Genomic DNA, 18215 nt, shown 5'->3' on the forward strand with positions numbered 1-18215 from the left:
CTTTAGTTCCACCCGAATTCACTCCAGTTCATTTCCAGACGATGTAAGGATGAGAACCAACTTCATGCTTTACTATCAAGAGAGGTGATACAGTGGTACGACACTGGAATCACGTTCTGGAGAAAGGCACTTTAAATTCCCGTAAGGCATTCCCGATTTGTCTTCCGTTGGTTCTTCTAGTCGCTTGAGGCGAATGCGGGATGGCTACTTGCAAAACGCACAGCCGATTTCCGTCCCCATCTACACGCATCAACAAAAGTGTTGCATCACCTCGATATGTCGTGCAGGTGTGTTGCTATTGTGAATGTTGATGTATCCATCTGAAAGTCACCCCTGCCTTTGTAAACATACGCACAGTTACCTACGGTCAGAATGCCGCACTCGGATGGATTGTAACTAGAGTTGCTCTCTACGAGAACTACGGTTCGGTGGTTTTGGTATAGTACATAAATGACGTAATAACTGGTAGGTTTACCGGTAGTCTAGTACCTAGGGAAAGAGACAAAACTAAATGTTTGAGAGAGAAACTGCGAGCTGACGACATCTCTTTGATCTTTGTTTGGCACATTATTAGAACAGCACATCGCTCGGTGTTAGTTCATTGTGAATTTTATGGCCTCACAAACATTTTGTAAGTAATAGAAATTAGTTGGCCGCGTAACTTCTGCGCTTTTATGTACCCAAAGCAATTAATTTTCATCAAGTACAGTTTACATGCACATATATTAAAAAACATGTGTGATTATTGCCGTTATTTTGTACTCTAGAACGTTCTTCATCATGACCAAAGGCAAGAGTTTCCTGCTATTATTAATAAGTGTGAAATTTGTTAATAAATAACAGAACATGTCTTGTATAAGCTCGACGAAGTACTTAAGCGAAGTGTAAGTTTTCGTTTTATTTATTTATTTACTATCAATCCGAAAGTCACCCCTGCCTTTGTATACATACGTACAGTTACCTACGGAAAATTGCATTTTCTAGCACCATACGATAAACGTGTATTATTTTATATTTTTACTACAACATCCCTGTGTTTCACTTTACAAATTGTAGGATAAAACCTGAATTAAACATTGATAATTCGAGTTTTGCCGTACATAATGTTTATTATTTAAGTAACAGAGAAGAAGACAACTACGTAGAACAAAAATGTCCCCTCTATACCCTTATTTAGTTTCCAGACGATTCACAGCTTCTGCTTACTAGTGCAGTTTAGTAAGACACTCATTGCATATGCAAAAAAAAAAAAAAAAGGATCGAATTGAGGTACCGTCCGATAGGTCTGCAGCACACGTAATGTACATGTAACGTGGTTATGATCTTAACTGATCGATGTTACTGGAAAACTGCTGAAGTTGCTCGATGTGTGCACTGGAGTCAAGTGATGTGTGGAGGTCATGCAGTCGGTTCCAATTGACAGTGTAGAGGACTTAACTCCACACAGGCCGTCCACGTTCGACGGGTGAATAGGATGATTGATACTACGACTTTTGAGTGGAGCTGAATGCTCCAGAACTGAACTCAGCTTTCGAAGCTGCTACAAGACGTCATTTATCGCATCAAACTGTTGGGAGACGATTGCATATGCGAATCTCCGTTCCCGACAACCATAGTAAGCACCACGTCAGACACCACAATTCCATGGTCTCCGTTACATGAGGACAAAAAATCTCACGAAAAGGCCGCCCCAGGATTGGTGTCAGCTGTTGTTTACTGACGCCCCCCGGATTTGTTTGTACCCTGACGCGCGCAGACAACATGTCTGGAGACAACCAGGTAATATCGACCGCCACCAGCTTTGTGTTTCACACGTGTAACAAGATGGTGATGCAATGATTTTCTGGGGTGGTGTTACATGGGGCTACGGTACACTTCTCGTGCTTGTTGAGGGCAGTATAACTGCTCTACGGTACAGGAACGAGATTCTGCAACAAACAGAGCGGCCGTATCGCCAACATTTTGGTGAAAATTTATTCCTGATGGATGATACTTCGCGTGCTCACCGTGCTGTTCTCGTGGACACGTTCCTTCAGCATGTTAGAACACCAGAGCGGAGTGGGTTCCTTTTCACTGGAGATGAACCCAGTCGAACATGAATGGAATCGATTGAAACGAGTTCTTTTTGGACGTCGACAGCGACCACTTACTCTGCTCGACTTACGCAGAATCGCCTCCAAAATCTCCAGTAAAAGAGTGGGACAATTTGGATCAGGGCTAGCTTGATGGTCTCATCGATGATATACCGCGAGGGATTCAAGCCTGCATCTAACCAAAGGGTGCTCCACCACATATTGAGATGCTGTACAAAACTTCCCATGGGAACAGACTATTTTGTCGTTACTTTTTTTTTACGTGATGGTCTGGACACTTTGCAGTGAATGTGTACGGATGCCTCAGAGCCAGTTTTTGTTTTCTGTGCCATGATTTGAATTTTAATATTTCCATGTTAAAAGATTAGCACAATCATTATTACAGTTCGAAACTGTATGTATGGCTTAAGGCCGTGTAACTCAGGGCGCGCAAATAACTCAGACTACATTCATCCAGTATTTGAGAATGAGGGCTCTAAGCGGCTTCTAACTTTACACATAATTTTATGCCTTTACGAAACCCTTTCCCACTGACATCCCCCACAAAATGATGAAGGGAAAGAAGTTTGTTGCTTACTACATTTTCGCTGTCCATGCAGTAGTACGACTAACGCTATCCGCAATTTTGCGGGCAGTATCGGCCTATACCGCCGAACGTACCTACAAAATTATATCATTGTACGAGATGTAATTCGGAAAATGTGACGTTTTGTACATGGGAGTTCGATTCTTTGAAGAATCGCGGGTAGGGATTTACTCGTACTTTTCTAATCCAAGCATCTGCTGTGTTTCTAATTACCTCGTCATCGAAATGACATTAAACCCTAATTTCTTTCACATTTTACTGATAGTGCACTGCATAAAAAGAAGAGGAACACAACAGAAGAGAAGCTAGTGCTGTGGCGAATAGATAGAGACTCAGCAGCTGTTTCATGAGGTGTTTGGGTTCGAAATCTATCCGTGTATCTTGGAATTAATAGCCATAATTTTTCTAAATCGCTTCAGACAAATGGTATGGTAGCCTAGCTACGGATAGTTCTCTACTATCCTTGTTTCCAACAGCTACCGCATCACGTACGAGGATGTTTTTTTCATATTGCTGAATCTGTGTACGTAAATAACGTGCGAGAAAAATATGATGCTTAAATATTGCTGGCCTGGCCATACTGCAGTCCACGCCTTGGTGGTATACACAACAGTAAAAACGTAGGCACACATGCAAAGCGTATTTTATAAACTAATGAAACATTGAAAATACATCTAATTGACTCTTTAATTAATGATGCAATTGTTCGTTTAGATCGGTGTAGCATTCCGCGCAATTAGCATACATGAATATTTGACGGTAATTCGCTTTAAAGTAATTCGCCGATTGGCGTGTTGTTGGCTATGGGCGTCTCGGCGGCAGCGTTGTGTCCCGCAGGCAGCCGTCCCGTGAGCGATGCGGCTGTCACCTAGACCCTCCCTCTCCCGCCCTGCCCAGCGCCCCCACCCCTCCTGCCGCTGTCTTTGTGTGGGCGCGATGGAAACGCCAAGATGGACTCGGTCGGCATAATGTAGTTTGGCCCGGCCTTTGGGGAGATTTCAGTTGTGATTGGAACGCGGACGGCCGGGCACGGTCCGGCAGTTGTGTATCAGACAATTTCGCATCCCCCCAAACCCTCTAGCGCCCCCTCTCCCGCTATTTCATCTGTTTCGGCGCACAGCTCGGCGGGCGACATGGCTTGGAGGGATGTCACGACAGACGAGGGCGTGGTGCCTCTGCGGGACGACTACGAAACAGAGAACTTCCAAATACTGTGGCCAATGACAGCCAGTAGGGGTCAATTTGCTGCGCAGCGAGGTGTCAGTGCGTGAAACGTGTTGAGGAATGGGGAAAGAAACGACGCACATGCGGGTATTCATCTTCTTCTCAGGCTGAAGGTTGGTGGTCACACAGCTCTTATTCCGAAATAAATTTCGCCACATTGTTACTGTTGTTGTGGTCTCCGGTGTAAAGAATAGTTCGATGCTGGTCTCCACCTTACTCTGTCTTGTGCAAACCTCTCCTTACTTGCATAATTGCTGCAACCTATATTCACTTCAACTTGTTTACTGTAGTCAAGCATTTGTCTCCCATAATTTTTAACTACCGCACTCCCTCCATTACCAAATTAGCAATTCCTTAATGCCTCAGAATGAGTCACTTCTTTTATTCGAGTTTTGCCGTTATTTTCTCCTCAGTTTTTTCAGGACCTTTTCACGAAATATTCTACCAACCCAGTCAACGGCCTTGCCGCAGTGGTAACAATGGTTTCTGTCAGATCACCGAAGTCAAGCGCTGTTGGGCTCGGCTGACACCGGAAGGGTGAGCGTCCAGGTCTGCCCAGCGCTGTTGGCGTGCGGGATTCACTCAGCCCTTCTGAGGCCAGTTTTTCTCTGCCTCGTGATGACTGGGTGCTGTGTGATGTCCTTAGGTTAGTTAGGTTTAAGTAGTTCTAAGTTCTAGGGGACTGATGACCAAAGATGTTAAGTCCCATAGTACTCAGAGCCATTTGAACCATTTTTCGAGGCCAGTTGAGGAGGTACTTGACTGAGAAGTACGGGCTACGGTCACGAAAACGACAACGGTCGGGAGAGCTCACCACATGCCACCCCGTGCCTGCAGCCAATAACGCCAGTAGGCTGAGGATGACACGACGGTTGGTCGGTACCGTTGGGCCTTGCGAGGCTTGTTCGGATGGAATAGAGCAGTAGTATTCTATTAACACATCCAATCTGAAGCATTTCTTTTGTAACACCACGTTTCAGACACGTTTATTTTCCACTTGTCTACATCTTATATGGACCACGTTGCACATCGATATAAGAGTTCACTCAAGATAGATGCTTAAGAAAAAAAAAAAGTTCTGGACAGTTAAATTTATATTCAATTTTAATAGTCTTTTTCAGAAAAGCTTTTCTTTCGATTGCCAGTCTATGTTTTATATCCTCCACTTCGTCTATTGTTAGTTACTTTGCTGCATAAATAGCAAAGGTGGTCTACTGCTTTTTGTGTATCACATCCTAACCTAATTACCACAACATTTCTTATTATAATTTGACTGTATTCCATTAACATTCACTTACTTTTGCTGATGTTCATCCTACGACCTCTTTTTCAAGACACGATCCATACTATTCAACTGACCTGCAGAGTGGTTTGCCGTCTCTGGTAGAAGTGCACTACAGTTGGCTAACCTTAAGTTTGTTTGTTTTATTTCTGAACTTTAACTCTTTTCCCAACCCCTATGAACAGTCGTGCTTGTGAAAGCGCCGCTTCCGGGACAGGGAGGTGGGCCAGCCCCGAATCGAATTCACGCGGCGCCACCTTGGACCAGAATCCTGAAGACCTGGCCAATTTTTCAAAACTTTTCCAATATGACCAGAAATGTGTGCAGTGCGGTTTCTGACCCTTCTTGTAACGATTTTTATATGAAAATTGAACAATTCAAAGTGGCGGATCCAGTATGATGATAGGAATTTGGAAAAAATTAATGACGTGGACAAAAAATGTTTTTGGTGAACAGGCATAATTTTGATGGTAAACTCTATTACAAAACTGCCTCTATTACCGTCTTTATAACAGAAAATATGTATCAGTAAAAAAAAAAACTGGAAGTTTTCCGTGTTTTCTTCCTCTTGTACTACTTGTTCTTCATCTTCATTTGCTTCTTCATGTTCTTCGCCACCGATATCTATATTCTCTTCATCATCCGCAGCATCTGACTCCTCGTAAGCCACTGGCGCAATCAAACAAAAGGCAACAGCTTCCAACGACAAAGTTTTCACTTTCCTCGGAGATGGTTTCCGCAAAGAAGAAATAGAGAGATCGGTTGTTTCCAGAAGTCACCGGAACACATCATCTGTATTTTTCACGCGAGAAGACTTTCAAGAAAGCTTAGGCGATATTGCCTTATTAACTTGTTTGTTGATGCCTGCGCATCTTTCAACAACTGATGTGGCAAAAGTATAGAAACAATTCCGTTCAGCCCGTGGATGAAGTCTGTGGGCTCCTCTTAGCATATTGTATCATGATTACTCTTTGACATAACGCCTGGCTGCTGCAATGACGTAGCTTTGAAATTTTTCGACGTCAATTCTCTATTTTTGCAACTGTCACTTAAAAAAATGGCTGAAAGCCGGAGTTACGGCTAGTAGCTTGATTTTATGGCACATAAGCGAAGATAATAGTACATACTTACGCATGCAATGAAAAAAAGAGGTAATGGAGTGGAATCTAAACCTTACCTTTTTTCGCCCGCGTTTTGCGATTTTCTTGTTTTCATTCCGGTAAGAAGTTGATTAAATAAAAAATAAATATTCGTAAATAAGTAAATACCTCGTGGAACAGCCTCCGTTTATAAAAATATGGTCTGATGTCGCTGAACAAAAATATTTCATCCGAACGACGCAGTACTTTTCCACCCGGCTAACTCTGAGCGCGGTTCACAAATAAATGCTGCGTCGGATCTGAAATTCAACCTTTGGCCGCTGCTAAGGCCGAGACTCAATAGTCCCAACATAGCTCTAGGCAACCTGATAAAAGAAACTTCTTAACTCTGAACTTTGTTTTATTTATGGGCACTTTTCGGGATTCTCACCTAATGTGCGACGGATTAATGACGAGAGCTGGTGTGCCGGCCAGCCTCGATGTTGTTTTCAGTCGGTTTCCCGCATCCCACTAGGTGAATATCGGGCTGATCCCAAGTTCCGCGTCAGTTACACGATTCGCAACCATTTCGAAAACTTTCACACACTTTCACATAAGTGACACAACACGCAGACAGTTGCCCCGACGTGGGGAACGGGGGGAGGATAGTGGGGCGATGACGGCCACCTATTAAATTAACCATGATAAATGCTTTCTTAATCGTGCCGACGCTGCACAGGTGTGGCACAAACGCCGAAAAAAGGAGCACTTTAATTCCTTCCCCATATGTCTTAACTTTCTTTCCTTTACTGTTTTCTCTATTTACAGGTGCAGTAATACAAGAAATCGGCAGCAGCCGCGTTTGCTCCATTCTCAGTTACATCCTCCCTTTCATTTCCTTAGGCCCTATTAGCTGCAGTCTGATTTCTGTACAAGTTGTAGATAACATTTCGCTTCCTGTATTTTATCCATGATTATTTCAGAATTCCATAGAGCGTACCACTCATATGTGTCAACGGATTTTTTTTTTAAATCTAAGGTAGCCTTAAATGTGTGTTCTTTATCCAACCTGTTTCCTAAGATAAGCCAATTCAGAATGTCTGTACAGTGATTCCATATGATGCAAACCGTAGTCCTGAATGCATTCTCCAGGGGTTAGATGCATACAAATTCTGAAGTTTGTGCAATTTATCACAAAGAAACTGTTTCAAATTCTTGAGAGATGATACAGAAGGGCACTAGGTCATTAATTTTGTTTTCCTTTCAATACTGACTTTAGTAGCTCCCTAACATAGTTCTAGTTCTTATAGCGAGCAGGCTAGAAATGTCGTTTCAACTCACCCTTGGAGTTAATAAAGGCCATCTTCGCATCTGAATAGCGGTATTATGATCTTGGAAGACTCTGTACTCTTCTTTTTTGTTTGTTTATATTAACATGAGCAGCTTAGTTCCTTCAGGTCTTCTTTTACTTTAGACCAGTGTTCTGCAAACGCCTACATTACTGTGTAATTAAATCATGGTCACGACTACAATATCGTAAGTAATAATAATAACGATAATAATAATAGTAGATTCGTTGTAATGGTTCATGGATCGTGTTTTGTAGCCCGAAACTGAGTGATTTCTCAGTGGTATCCAAGTCATAGAGACAGGGATATGGAATTGAGAGACTGCCATGTACATGAATTGTCAGTTAGCAGGCAAATCACTTGACAGTCTTAGTATGACGAAAAGAAAGGTAATTCACGACTGTTTCTAAATATGGTAATTGCCTTCAAGTCAGGACCGAACTGATCGTATGATGAAAAGATGGTTTGTATAACGGAATTTTCGAATACTCAAAGCTAATGAGAATTTTAGGGACAAGCCACAATTCGCTTACTCTGATTGTTCCAGGCTGAAGAAACACTGATCGTTCGGACTTGCATACACTCTAAGGGTATTGTTACCATCATTTCACTTAAAAAATTCTTCAACATTTCGCTGAAACTTTACAAATTTTCTAGAAATAACTGCGTGTAGCATCAAATGCTGTAAGAAATGTCAGCAAATTTTCTATGGTGCCACATGTTTCTCCTGTAATCGGCTGATCTAAACAATCGTTTTATGAGAAAATTGAATTTACAATTGAGATAGGGACGGAGGGCTCTATAAATTTTTTAGACTAGTTCTGATTGTAAAATAAAGTATTTCAGTATTTACCACCGATGCTCCCATTTATCCAAAATATATTGACAATAATATGGTCGTGGTGCACATGGTTCCCAATGAAATTAGACAAAAAAAATTACAGAGACTTTTAAATAGTTACTTGCGTTATTTGTCTAGTTTGATGATTGCCTCTCTTAAAGCACTGGTTTTGTGTATTCTTCAGTATCTTATTGTCCGCCCCTGGTAGCTTACAGGTTAGCCAGCACGGTAGCTCAGCGTGTTCGGTCAGAGAGCTGGTTGGCCTCTGTAATAAAAAATTGAGTGAAAGGATCAACAACGAACTTCAACGGATGTCATGGGACGTCCGCAGCGACCAAATACAACGATCATCCAAGGAAAAAAAAAAAGTGGTCAGCGTGACAGACTGTCAATCCTAAGGGCCCGGGTTCGATTCCCGGCTGGGTCGGAGATTTTCTCCGTTCAGGGACTGGGTGTTGTGTTGTCCTAATCATCGTCATTTCATCCCCATCGACGCGCAAGTCGCCGAAGTGGCGTCAAATCGAAAGACTTGCACCAGGCGACCGGTCTACCCGACGGGAGGCCCTCGTCATACGACATTATTATTATTAGTATCTTATTTTCCACACTGATCACTAATTTTAACAGACATGCCCTTCCTAAAACTCGTTGAAGTAAAGGCTCGAATGCTGGGGAAATCTAAAGATATTTGATTGTCCTGTAGTAGAATTAAGAAAAAATTAATAGGGTCTGTTAGATTTCTATCTTATTTTCCACACTGATAACTAATTTTAACAGACATGCTCTTCCAAAAAGTCGCTGAAGTAAAGGCTCGAATGCTGGGGAAATCTAAAGACATCTGATTGTCCTATGATAGAATTAAGAAAAAATTAATAGGGTCTGTTGGACTTGTAAGAACAATCACCAGCGAAGATATGAAATGGTCACTTCGTGCGTATGAACCAAGGAATTCTTCCCCAAACTATTTCTAACATTGAAATTCCATGAATACAATTTAATTTGAGAGAATGTTTATCTGCGAAGTCCTGACGAACGGTAGGAAATGCGACAAGCTAACTACCCTTAAAGCGGTCTAATAGTGGTAATCACATCATTCACACTCTGCCCGCATGGTAAGTGATTACTAAGGTTGACTTTCGTTTTGCGATGATTTGCGTCTCCCACCTTCAATTTGCTAACCAACGTGTCAGAGACTGTAAGTGGGTGAGTATTCAGATAACTGAAAGTCAAAACAAACAAAGGAAAAACATCGTTAGGGAAAATGCACCACAAGACTACGTTTCTTTCCCCTACATCGTTTTTCGTACAACGCCAATATTCTCTTATATTCGTATGAATACTGAATATGACAATTTTGAAACTCAGATTTCGTACTCAGGAGAAGCGATATACCTAAATGCAGAAGTTCACCGGAACAGAGTCCCGCGACTTCTGTTTGACGAAGTAGCGGGATGCTCTTTTGCAGGCAATTTTCCCCAGTCCCAGCGTGCAGACATTCCTGCCTGTGAATCGCTGGCTGCCCCTTCCAGCCCACCTCTCGCTTCTCCACTGGATACATTAGGGAGTCAAGTCATTAATATTTTTGTAGCCCTAATTATCAGAATAAAACTTCCCTTCACCGCCGCGTCCCTCCTTCTTCACACTTCCCTGTTATATCGCGTCTTTTAATTAACAGTTCCCTCTCTCTTTGCTCTTTTTTTTTGTCTTTTATTTTTAATAAAACGCCTGTCACTGCAAAGCACAGTGCTGGTTTCACCTTTAAGTGGGAGCAGCACAGAGGGAACAGTGCTGCGTGTGTATTTTCTTGTGTGTTTTAAAGCGTCTTTGTTAACATTAATCAAGCAGCTTGGCTAATTAGTTTGGTTAAATTTAGTAATTATGCTAGGCCATAAAGGCGGGGTACGAGGCAAGAAGGGTGAATAGACGGCGTCACGCCTTACGTCACGAGGGGCGCCGAGGAGGAGCTTTGGGCGGCGACCAACAGATGGCGCGCACGGCGTGGCGGTTCGCTCAAATTCCACGTGGCCCGGGGGCAAAGCGAGGGAAAACGGCGTCACGCAAAGCAGTGGTTTTCACGCGTACACCGTGCAACAATGGGGTATTCAGTAGTCCCCTGCACAAACCGATGCTGGTTAATTATAACGACCCGATTACGGTATGAAGCCTTTAAGTAGCAAAATGTATTATCCACCACGACGCATTACGTTTCGCCATCACTAGAACATACCAATATAATCCCGGTATATATAAATTAACATGTAGCAACTGTAGTAACTTTTCCATTGGCCAAACAAAAGAAAAAATTAACGCTGGATTTAAAGAACACATTTAGAAACAGAAAGACATCAGTCGAGCTTCTTTATCCACAAGGACTGCTAAATGAGCATACAGAATTTAGACACAAATAGGCTGTTACCTCAAATACCGTACTGAACTTTTAGAACACGAAAATGGATAAATCTGAAACCAAAGATAATTGCGACTAAATTCAGTTAATAAAATAATATCGCTGTCCATCTGTCCATCTGCATAATCTTTGAAAACGTATTACGTTGTACGAGTAGAACTGTCAAACTACCATCAAACCATAATTAAGAATTATTTCCATATATTTATGTCATTTACAATATAATTAAAACACCGACAGTTATAAGGCAATTCTCTAACGACGTAATATAGATGTCACAGCATTGTAGACACGAGTACAATATAGTCACTTTACTATAAACGACATTCACACTTATATACGTATGCAGGTACTTGACAATGGCGATAAATGCCGAGAAAGTCTGTCGTTAATAAAGATTAATTGTTATAAGCACGTATTCTGGTGCATATTTCTAATAATCATATCATTATCTGACATATATTATGCTGCTGCCCCTAAAGAAGAAAATATATCATTACGCCCTCTTTGTGAACAGTGTGTATATCTTAGTTCATCCTGAGTTATGGGGTTGTGAATATTCATACCAATGAATCAGGGACACAGATTCTTCGGTGAAACATTTCGAAAAAATCTACATGAAATTATCAACAATGTCAGCTTCTGCCAGTAAACATATACCCTCAGGAGAAAGACATTTCTCGGACGACTGGGGCTCACAACTAACTTTAGACCATGCATATAACTCCATATTTGCAGCCAATTCACTCTTCAAGAACAGGCAATCTACCGTACCTGCTGCATCTCTACTAGACGTTTCACGCACAGGTCTACTGGACAGTGTTTCCCAGTTACTGCAACACTGTTTAAAACTGTAGAAATGGCACCTACATCATTTGCATCACAATCTCCTCCATGTTCCAAAGCTTCTGCGTGCTCCTCTGTAACCTCTTGCCAGCTGTTCACTATTCTGTCAGTATTCTGATATGTTGTCCTGAGTAGACAAGACGGGTTGCTCATGCAATTGCTTGGATCTGAAGATGATCCGAGTGATCGAAGCATGTAATCGAATTAAAAACGTGTGCAACTGAGACGGAGCAATACATGATAATTATCTTAAATATCTACTCGTATACAGCTGCAGAATTCTGTCAAGGCGATTATGTCGGCTGTAGTGAAAATCATTCCTTGCCTGATTTTTGACTTTACCATTGCGACGCAGTCAGCCTGAATGCAGAACTACAGATATTTATACATATATCAAAAAAGTTTGCATCATCTCGGTACCGAGAGTTCCAGAACCCGTACAGAAAATTGGAATATATATCAACATAAACATCATTTCCGCCCTATTTATTGCTGATGAAAACCCCACGTTGCATATTGTACCACCATTAACCGAGATCTTCAGGGGTGGTAATCCAGAATGCTGTACACACTGGTACCTCTAATACCCAGTAGCACGTCCTCTTGCATTGATGTATGACTATATTCTTCGTGCCATACCATCCACAAGTTCATCAAGGCACTGTTGGTCCAGATTGCTCCACTCCTCAACGGAGATTCGGTATGGATCCTTCAGAGTGGCTGGTGGGTCACGTCGTCCTTAAACAGCCCTTTTCAATCCACCTCAGGCATGTTCGATAGGTTCATGTCTGGAGAACATGCTGGCCACTGTAGTCGAGCGATGTCAGTCGCAAGATGTGCACGATGGGGGCGCGAATTGTCTTCCATGTAGACGAATGCCTCGCAAATATGCTGCAGATATGGCTGCACTATCGGTCGGAGGATGGCATTTACGTATCGTACAGCCGTCACGGCGCCTTCCATGACCACCAGCGGCGTACGTCAGCTTCACATAATGCCACCCCAAAACAGCAGGGACAGTGTTCAAATGGTTCTGAGCACTATGGGACTAAACATCTGAGGTCATCAGTCGCCTAGAACTTAGAACTACTTAAACCTAACTAATCTAAGGACATCACACACATCCATGGGACAGTGTGTCTAAGGCGTTCAGCCTGACCGGGTTGCCTCCAAACACGTGTCCGACGATTGTCTGGTTGAAGGCATCTGCCTGAGCGGTCCATTCGGCATGTTGTTGAGCCCATCTGTACCGCGCTGTATGGTGTCGTAGTTGCAAAGATGGACATGTCCGTGGACGTCGGGAGTGAAGTTCCGCATCATGCAGCCTACTGCGCACAGTTTGAGTCGTAACACGACGTCCTGCGGCTGTACGAAAGGCATTACTCAAAACGTTTGCGTTGCTGTCAGGGTTCCTCTGAGCCATAATCCACTGCAGTAGTAGCCCTTGGGCGGTCTGAGCGAGGCATGTCATGACAGTTCCTGTCTCTCTGTATCTCCTCATGTACGAGCAACATCGCTTTGGTTCACTCCGAGTCGCCCGGACACTTCCTTTGTTGAGAACCCCTCCGGTACAAAGCAACAATGCGGACGCGATCGAACAGCGGTATTGTCCGTCTAGGCATGGTTGAGCTAGAGACAATGTGAGCCGTGTACCGTGTACCTCCTTCCTGGTGGAATGACTGGAACTGATCGGTTGTCGGACCGCTTCGTCTAATAGGATCTGCTCATGCAAGCTTGTTTACATCTTTGAGCGGGTTTAGTGACATATCTGGAACAGTCAAACGGACTGAATCTGGATTCAATATCCACATTCAACGTCTATCTTCAAGAGTTCTGGGAACCGGTGTGATGCAAAACTTTTTTTTGATGTGTGTAGTAATGGTCGCCCGCCTCCTGTATAATTTTTCTCACATTTATATTACTGAAATTACATCCTCGAAAATCTTAGAATCCCCATAACCCACATCTTTTCAGTATCAATGTCGATAACAGGCAAAAATGATCGAGATTCACGATTCCCGGTCAAGTTTGAACGGAACCCTCAGTGTGCTATTCCTACTCGCATCTGGCCAATCAATGTTCTTTCGTATTAGGAAAAGTTGATTATCTGATGCGAACTTGCTCAGTTTTCAACATTTTTGCATTCCTTAAATTTCCAGAATCAATAGATTTTTCAAAAATGTCGCGATCAAAAATTCTTTCAAAAGCTCTTCTTCAACAGCAATATTTTGCACAACGATTTTTTTATTGGTTTTACTAAATCTGATTACTTTATTCCTCACTCAATAGCGTCTTGAAGGAGCGAATTATCAGTGGCACAATCTTTATTCAAAACAGCAACAGAGTCCGTGAACTAAATCGTGTTTCTAGAAAATAAATAACATTTTACAGTTCAGTAATCAATAAACGTCAGAAGAATATAATTCTTCTATATTTTATTTATCAGGCAACACAGCTATGAACATTAAAACGCGGCAGCCAGTTATACATGCGCTAATAACTATGTCTCTGCTTGTGATGGTAGCTGATTCTTCAGTAATAAGGTAGGTGGTGAGATGTGCTGCTTCAGGGAACTATATAAAATGAATTATACCTTCGTGAATATGAGTTGGTCATTTTATGCTCCGACGTGTGTACTTGAAGGTTAATATGGCCCCAAATGCAGTGAGCGGTAATGTTGTTAGTATGATGCAGGACAGGCCATGAAAAGTGGAAATATACAATTGGGCAACAGCAGCAGCAACAAAAGCGGCTAAATGTATTTGGCACAGCACTGAGCGCTGACAGGTCAGAAGTTGCGACTGGAAGAGAAGCACAGCAACCATTTCTTCTGTGGTTCCGTTATTCGGGTTGTTTTGGTGTACACTCTATTATGAGTATTGCTAAGATTAAGTTTTCCCTTGCCGAGTTCAACACCGTCGATATCATCGGTGAAGAACCATATAATTGTAATTGTCTTGGAAATCCACCTTCAATTCTGCAGTACATACATTGTCGTGTAAAGCTGAGCACATATGACTGCGTTGTGTTATTAATTATCAGTAGCCTCCGGGATGCCAGAGAAAGTTATTTATTCGTTCACAGAAAACTAATGTTGCCAGTAAGACTCTAAAACATCACCACTTGTGAAGTAATCGACGTGAGTTTTTGATAGTAATGCTAAAAACTAAAATTCAGTCAGAAAAATGAAATGTAGCATTTGTCAATAGTTATAACAAAACCAACGGACTTAAAAAGATAGTTGGACTTATTTAGTGAAGACAGATGGATTTGGAAAGAATCATATTCCCCGGGACGACAGTTGACTGTATCTGTAATTGATAACAAAGATTACATACAAATGCTATATGTCCATACAAAGAAAATTTAAGCCATTATTGTAGCGACAGAAGAAAATTATGGTTTGAATACTACTCATACAAAGAATATTCCCTCCGTGGAAGAACTGTGCATGTGTGTAGGTGTGTGTGTGTGTGTGTGTGTGTGTGTGTGTGTGTGTGTGTGTGTGAGTGTTTGTTAGAGAGAGAGAAAGAACGCGATGTGTATGTCTGTCAATAAGTAAGTGAAGAAATACTCTTTTATGCTGCAGTCAAACTTTTTATTTATTATCAACGGCAGAGGCAGGCAGCTTATCAACTTGTTTTTGTTTCAGGGACACTCTGGTTATGGTGCCCGTTCATCTGACCATTCGCCGTACCTGCATTCAATCAACGAGGTTAGTAATCATCAACTCCAGCATCAGAATTTTCTTGCACATTTTGTCTAAGTGTCATATATTTCTTGCTCCCATTTTCAACCTGTGCACACGGTCCTTTACCTTCTTCAGGCATCTCATTCCTTTTTTCCAGTCGCTTTTATGTTTGACAGCTTCGTTTAGCACAATAAATTCTGAATCGTTCTTCAGACATATACCAAGTCCGAAATGGCCACTGAAAATAATTAACTATGGATGAAGAGCTATTTATGTAAGTTTTAAAACAGTTTGCCTCAAAGTTAGGACATCGACGTCATGCAGAATGCTTGCGAGATACCAGAACTTGAGAACTGACACTGTAGAAGTGAATTCGAATAATTGCAAACGCGGGGTATTTTAGTGAGAAACTGTCTTACACAACGGTATGTTAAGGTGGTCGTGTGGACCAGTTTGGAAGGAAAACATTACATAAACTTGTGCAACATTCGCTATGGCACTGAAATTTTTTAACGCTAATTATTAAGAAAAAGTAGCATTAATGGTTCATACTATCACCTCTTAAAATATGTTCGTTCCCTGCACAGAAGCACCCTGTACAGATATTTACAGAAGGCATTCATGTTATACGTAGTTCCTTGTGCGTCGCGAAAGTAAATCATGACTGCAGTCGATATTCGTCTAGAACTGTTGCTCACGAAAGTCACGAGGATGGACGCTCATGTACGTCTAGTTCTTTAGGTGAATCACACCATAAAGCTAAAAATCACTCATACTCAAAACGTCACTGGGAATTCGTTTCAGTTTTTTTCTGTTTTACTTACTCGGTTGTGAAACAACACCGGGATCGTCAGATATGCGAATGCTAGTCTGTATGTCGAGATTGGAATAGCAAAGAATCATTATAAAATGCGCAGTTAGTATTTTCATTTGCCAAGCGACATGGGGTATAACATGGTGTTATCTAATAACACTAAAATCATTATGGCTTTATTACGTTACCATTTTATGGTTGCTTTAAATTATACTTGTCGTCCATTATTTCTAAAAACTGCTGTCCTTTAGTAACTGAAACAGTGGCACTCGTAAATGCTGCATTCGACATAAATAACTTTATTTCGAACCGTGCACCATGATTCTTCAGTCTGTGGTCGTTCGTCATCAAATGATTTACGAGTGTTTTCTATACCATATAACCTGCGTCTTTCACATGATAACCGATGGCAGCTAATTAAAATCACGGTTGGAGTGGCGTTATTACTGGAGAAGCGTCCTCCGTCTCGACACTGGACGGACGCAATGTGAAGTTGCTGCAGTACATCGAAATGCACTGATTTGCGTACGGTATTAGGTACCTGTCTCGCAACTTTTGTCCTGTCCGGATAGCTCTGCAGCGCTGAAGATGACCTATTTCTGCACGGTCTAAAATAAGCTAAGAAGTGGCAGTCATAAATGGGTTCGGCTATTCTCGGGCCGCGGCCAATTCACTCAACTTGTTTCAAATTCCTGCCTCGTTTGCCGCTGTGCATCGTTGTCTTAGTGCGTCTGAGCAATCCTCATGTTTTTGTACAGCGTTTCTCTCATATCCTATATCATTTTCTCTATTCAAGGACATGTAATAACGTCACAAAGATTGAAACCATTATCTCTTAAGTACTTTCAAAGTAAGCCAAACCACTGCTAATTCTTTAGTAATCAATACCTTCACTACGCGATAACAGTGGTGATGTCACTGGTGACAGTGTCACTAAAGCTGAGTAACTAAACATTGTTTCCCGAAACTCCGCAGCATAAATCACGCCTTGAAAGTTAACACTTAATCAAAATCAAATGCAAAATGATTTAGACAAGATATCTGCATGGTGCGAAGAGCAGAAGTTGACTCTAAATAATGAAAAGTGTGAAGTTATCATCGTGAGTACTAAAAGAAGTCCGCTAATTACACGATAAATCACATAAATCTAAGGGCTGTACCTTCAACTAAATACTTATGAATTACAGTTACGACTAATTCAAACTGGAACGATCACATAGATAATATTGTGAGGAAAGCAAATCAAAGACTACGTTTTACTGACAGAACTCTTAGAAAGTGCAGCAGATCTATTAAAGGGACTGCTTACACCACGCTTGTGCGCCCTTTCTGTGCCGTGTGGGGTCCGCTTCAGATGGGGCTGACGGAGTACATGGAAAAAGTTCAAAGAAGGGCAGCTCGTTTTGTATTCTTTTGAAACAGGAGAGAGGGTGCCACGGATATGATACATGAATTGCGTTGGCAATCGTTAAAACAAAGGCGTTTTTCCGTTTCGGCAGGATCTTCTACTGAAATTTCAATCACCGACTCCTCCGATTACGAAAATATTTTTTTGGCGCCCACTTACATAGGGAGAAATGATCATCAGAATAAAATAAGAGAAATCAAGGCTCGCACAGAAAGATTTAACGTTCATTTCTCCCATTCGCCTTTCGAGAGTGGAACATGCAGAAATAGCTTGAAGGAGGTGCCAGGCACTTAATTAGGAATTGTGAAGTAATCATGTAGATGTAGATGTTGAATTGAAGACACTGTCTTGGGGAAACTGAGACCAATAGTTACATGCTGCGTCCACCCATTTGGATAACTGCGTTTTGCAGCATTAAACTGGAAATTTACATTTATCAAATTGAAACCAGTCATCAAAAATTGTAGTAGGCCAGATGGTATTTACTTTCATTACAATGATAATGATCCCTGATAAATAATCTAAAGGCGATCTTTAGACTTTTGTGATGTGCTCACTACCGTTTGAACCCAACTGATCAATTTTCTGAGAACAA

General features: G+C 41.7%; 1 protein-coding gene across 1 annotated transcript in view; it reads left to right on the plus strand.

The window, feature by feature from the left end:
* Positions 1-3812: 3812 nt before the first annotated feature.
* LOC124606143 (POU domain, class 6, transcription factor 2) overlaps positions 3813-18215 on the plus strand; it is a 225594-nt gene continuing 211191 nt past the window's right edge. Inside the window, exons 1-2 of the mRNA XM_047138108.1 lie at positions 3813-3938; positions 15360-15422. Coding sequence (XP_046994064.1) covers positions 3813-3938; positions 15360-15422 — 189 coding nt within the window. The remainder of the gene's footprint in view (positions 3939-15359; positions 15423-18215) is intronic.

Source organism: Schistocerca americana, chromosome 3, assembly GCF_021461395.2.
Source record: "Schistocerca americana isolate TAMUIC-IGC-003095 chromosome 3, iqSchAmer2.1, whole genome shotgun sequence".
Taxonomy (NCBI): domain Eukaryota; kingdom Metazoa; phylum Arthropoda; class Insecta; order Orthoptera; family Acrididae; genus Schistocerca; species Schistocerca americana.